Source organism: Rhinoraja longicauda, chromosome 1 (assembly GCF_053455715.1).
Source record: "Rhinoraja longicauda isolate Sanriku21f chromosome 1, sRhiLon1.1, whole genome shotgun sequence".
Lineage (NCBI taxonomy): Eukaryota > Metazoa > Chordata > Chondrichthyes > Rajiformes > Arhynchobatidae > Rhinoraja > Rhinoraja longicauda.
Genome location: NC_135953.1, coordinates 5,331,875 through 5,337,018, shown reverse-complemented (window position 1 = coordinate 5,337,018; position 5,144 = coordinate 5,331,875). Strand labels below are relative to the sequence as shown.

At 44.4% G+C, this 5,144-nt stretch overlaps 1 protein-coding gene across 1 annotated transcript in view; it reads right to left on the bottom strand.

Moving 5' to 3' along the window:
- Positions 1 to 255: 255 nt before the first annotated feature.
- The window catches only part of lbx2 (ladybird homeobox 2), a 10,631-nt gene continuing 5,742 nt past the window's right edge, over positions 256 to 5,144 (bottom strand). Inside the window, exon 2 of the mRNA XM_078408707.1 lies at positions 256 to 725. Coding sequence (XP_078264833.1) covers positions 256 to 725 — 470 coding nt within the window. The remainder of the gene's footprint in view (positions 726 to 5,144) is intronic.

Sequence of the window (5,144 nt, the reverse complement as noted above, 5' to 3'; positions counted from 1 at the left end):
TGTATGTATATATATATATATTGTGTGTGTGTGCGTGTGTGTGCGTATATATGTATGTATATATGTATATATATATATATATATATGTGTGTGTGTTTGTGTATGTGTGTGTGTGTGTGAGTGTGTGAGTGTATGAGTCTGTGTGTGTGTGAATATATATATATATACATATACACACATACACACACACACACACACACACATACATACATATATATATATATAGATATATAGATATATATAGATATATATCTTTCAGTCGTCCACGTCTATTTCCTCCTCTTCAGATAATTCGTCTGTAGTCTGATCTCTGGATGAGCTTTGGGGCGAGGAGGGGAAAGGGTCGAGTCCCGATGCTGGGGAGAGTTTGGGAGACAGGTCCGAGGAGCCGTCCTTGGAGCCGGCCCCTTCGTCCGGGAACTCCTCCATGTGCACCAGTTTCTCCAGCTGCTGCGCGGGCATTTTCTTCAGCGACTCCACGTCCGCCTTCATCTCCTCCAGGTCTCGCTTGAGCTTGGCCCTGCGGTTCTGGAACCATGTTATGACCTGGGCGTTGGTCAGCCCCAGCTGCTGGGCGATCTGGTCGCGGTCGGCGGGCGAGAGATACTTCTGGTAAAGGAAGCGTTTCTCCAGCTCGTAGATCTGATGGTTGGTGAACGCGGTGCGCGACTTGCGTCTCTTTTTCGAGGTCTGTCTCTGGCCGAAGGTCGTTACATGGTCGCGTCCTTGGGAACAAAAAGAAGGGGGAGTTAATTGGAGGTGGACGCTCAGTGTTGTCTCTAATCGCAAAACAGACATCATCACAACACCGCCCAGACATCGCAACCAAAGCGCTGGGAGATTGCACATTGTAGCCTCGGTATTTGTGTTCGATGTAACCACAAAGATCTCACACCCGCACAAACGCACAAATGAAGAACTTGTACTCACAAAATGCTGGAGTAACTCAGCAGGTCAGGCAGCATCTCAGGAGAGAAGGAATGGGTGACGTTTCGACCCGAAACGTCACCCATTCATTCTCTCTCTCGAGATGCTGCCTGACCTGCTGAGTTACTCCAGCATTTTGTGAATAAAAACCTTCGATTTGTACCAGCACCTGCAGTTATCTTCTTATAAGAACTTGTACTCGCTGGAATTTAGAAGATTGAGGGGGGATCTTATAGAAACTTACAACATTCTTAAGGGGTTGGACAGGCTAGATGCGGGAAGATTGTTCCCGATGTTGGGGAAGTCCAGAACAAGGGGTCACAGTTTAGGGATAAGGGGGAAGTCTTTTAGGACCGAGATGAGAACGTTTTTTTTCACACAGAGTGGTGAATCTGTGGAATTCTCTGCCACATAAGGTAGTTGAGGCCAGTTCATTGGCTATATTTAAGAGGGAGTTAGATGTGGCCCTTTTTGCTAAAGGGATCAGGGGGTATGGAGAGAAGGCAGGTACAGGTTACTGAGTTGGATGATCAGCCATGATCATATTGAATGGCGGTGCAGGCTAGAAGGGCCGAATGGCCTACTCCTGCACCTATTTTCTATGTTTCTATAGAAACATAGAAAATATGTGCAGGTGTAGGCCATTCGGCCCTTGGAGCCAGCACCGCCATTCAACACGATCATAGCTGATCATCCAAAATCAGTAGGAAGGGACTACAGACGCTGGTTTAAACCGAAGATAGGCACAAAATGCTGGAGTAACTCAGCGGGACAGGCAGCATCTCTGGAGAGAAGGAATGGGTGACGTTTCGGGTCAGTCTGAAGAAGGGTCTCGACCCGAAAACGTCACCCGTTCCTTCTCTCCAGAGATGCTGCCTGTCCCGCTGAGTTACTCCAGCATTTTGTGTCTATCATTCAAAATCAGTACCCCGTTCATGCTTTCTCCCCGTGTCCCTCGATTCAGTTAGCCCCAAGAGCTACATCTAATTCTCTGTTGCATAAATTTAATATGCAATGTATTTATTGTCATAAGATAATAAATATCGACACATATAACATGCACACACCTGTACAGAAACGCCAGGGAGTTGCGAACAATAATAGCTCCAGAAAAGCGCAGAGAAATGTATATATCGTTACAACATAATGGATGTAAGTAGGCATAACATCCACAACACGCCTGTATAAAAACGCTGGGGGATTGCAATTTTTGGTATAAGTTCACATAAACCTCATGACTCCACAAAAGCGCTGGGGATTGCAATTTTTGGTATAAGTTCACATAAACCTCATAACTCCACAAAAGCGCAAAGAAATTCATATATTGTCACAACATAACAAATATCAATTCACAGTACATGCAGAAGTCTGTATAAAGACGCGAGGGCGAGTTGCAAATGTTAGTATTCGTACACATAAGCACTCCAAAGACGTACAGGTTTGTAGGTTAATTGGCTTGGGTTTGTTATGCTTGGTATTAGTGTAAATTGTCCCTAGTGTGTGTGGGATAGTGTTAATGTGCGGGGATCGCCGGTCGGTACGGACTCGGTGGGCCGAAGGGCCTGTTTCCGCGCTGTGTCTCTAAGCCAAGCTGAATAATTCATACCGAGAGAGAAAGGCGCTAAGGAATATATATATATATATATATTAAATATTATATACTGTATACTAAATATTGTCACAAAATCAACGCAAATAACACGCACGGGATATAACGTGCACACAGCCTGTACAAAGCAATAAGAGATTGCACACGTTAGTACTGAAAGTACACGAATACCTACACACAAGCGCAAAGAAATATATATATTGTCACAAGATTATAAATATAAATAAGCGTAAAACGGCACACGCCTGTACGAATGCGCTAGGAGGTTGCAAATGTTAGTATAGGTAGGCAATCGACTTATAGCTACACAACAGCACCAGTATATTTATATATTATATATTGTTACAGGGTAATAAATATCAATATACATAACATGCACACGCCGGTACGAAAGCGCTTGGAAATTGTAAATGTGAGTATAGGTACACATTTTTTAAAAACTCACAACTACATAAAAGCGCCTCGGGATTTATATTATATATAATATAATATGTTGTCACAAGATAATAAATATCAATGCACTTAACGTGCATGCACACAATGTGCACAACGCCCCCAAGGGATTGCAAATGTTAGTATAAGAGCACATAAACATCTTGTAACTACACAAAAAAAAACCGCAAAGAAATGCAGATACTGTTACAAGATAATACTTATTAATACACTACGCCCGTGACGATAGACAATGGACAATGTGCAAAAGCTCGGGGAGTTAGCAATTTTTTAGTAGAAGTACACATAACAACTCACACCTGCAGAAAACCACGAAGGAATGTATGTATTATCACGACATGATAAATATAACTACCGTAGACTGAAGACGCATACGCCTGTGCAAAATTGGTTGGGCAAGTGCAGATAATTAATACAACTCCGCATAAGATGCCAAAGGGCGAATCTGTGGAATTCTCTGCCTCAGAAGGCAGTGGAGGCCAAGTCTCTGAATGCATTCAAGAGAGAGCTAGATAGAGCTCTTAAGGATAGCGGAGTCAGGGGGTATGGGGAGAAGGCAGGAACGGGGTACTGATTGAGAATGATCAGCCATGATCACATTGAATGGCGGTGCTGGCTCGAAGGGCCGAATGGCCTCCTCCTGCACCTATTGTCTATTGTCTATTGTCTATTTAAATAGTATAAAAAATAAAATAATAAGAACATGTAACAAAATAAACACGTATACGAAAAGCCCTCTGGGAATGGCAAACGACAGATATAGAAGGATCCGTGTTCTCCAGAGATGCTGCCTGAACCGCTGGGTTACTCCAGCACTCTGTGTCTCTCCTTTAATAGATATACAGAGACACGGATATACAGATATCCAGAACAAGGGGTCACAGTTTAAGGATAAGGGGGAAGTCTTTTAGGGCCGAGATGAGAAAGTTTTTTTTCACACAGAGAGTGGTGAATCTGTGGAATTCTCTGCCACAGAAGGTAGTTGAGGCCAGTTCATTGGCTATATTTAAGAGGGAGTTAGATGTGGCCATTGTGGCTAAAGGGATCAGGGGGTATGGAGAGAAGGCAGGTACGGGATACTGATTGAGAATGATCAGCCATGATCACATTGAATGGCGGTGCGTACAGGCTCGAAGGGCCTACTCCTGCACCTATTTTCTATGTCTCTACGACGAACCTGAAGATATACAGATACGCGAGCAGACGCCGGGGACACGAGCAGAGAAAGCACAAAGGGTTGGAACAACACGGCTGGTCGGGCAGCATCTGCTGGGGGAGTGGACAGGCGACGTTTCGGGTCGAGACCCGTCTTCAGACAATGGACATAAACTGGCGCTGAGGGGATTCTAAAACACTAGGATCGACGATACAAGACAAGCGCACGCCTGTACAAAAGCGCGAAAGGGTCAACAAAATAACATTGCATTATCCCAGTGAATCTGTATAAACATTCAGTGAGTCTATATTAACGACGCAGCGGACAGTCAGGGTACAGAAGCGTCCCCTGTGCAAGTTATTTTTAAGTAAATAGATAATTTAGTTTGGGTTTATATATATAATCGGACACGTTAGAGGCCAGGAAACATGTTCCCAATGTTGGGGGGAGTCCAGAACCAGGGGCTACAGTTTAAGAATAAGGGGTAGGCCATTTAGAACGGAGATGAGGAAAAGCTTTTTCACTCAGAGAGTTGTGAATCTGTGGAATTCTCTGCCTCAGAAGGCAGTGGAGGCCAATTCTCCGAATGCATTCAAGAGAGAGCTAGATAGAGCTCTTAAGGACAGTGGAGTCAGGGGGGGGGGGGGCATGGGGAGAAGGCAGGAACGGGGTACTGATTGAGAAGAAGGGTCTCGACCCGAAACGTCACCCATTCCTTCTCTCCCGAGATGCTGCCTGACCTGCTGAGTTACTCCAGCATTTTGTGAATAAATGCCATGATCACATTGAATGGCGGTGCTGGCTCGAAGGGCCGAATGGCCTCCTCCTGCACCTATTGTCTATAATTGACAGTGTTATTGTTTACCACTTAACCCAGTCATAACTCAGCCATGAACTGATAACATCAGCTCAGACAGAACTGTGTCCCGCAAGTGTTTTTTGTTTTAGTTTTTTGAGTCGGAACTTAAAAATGTGCACGTTTTCTTTGGTTTCGGCCTA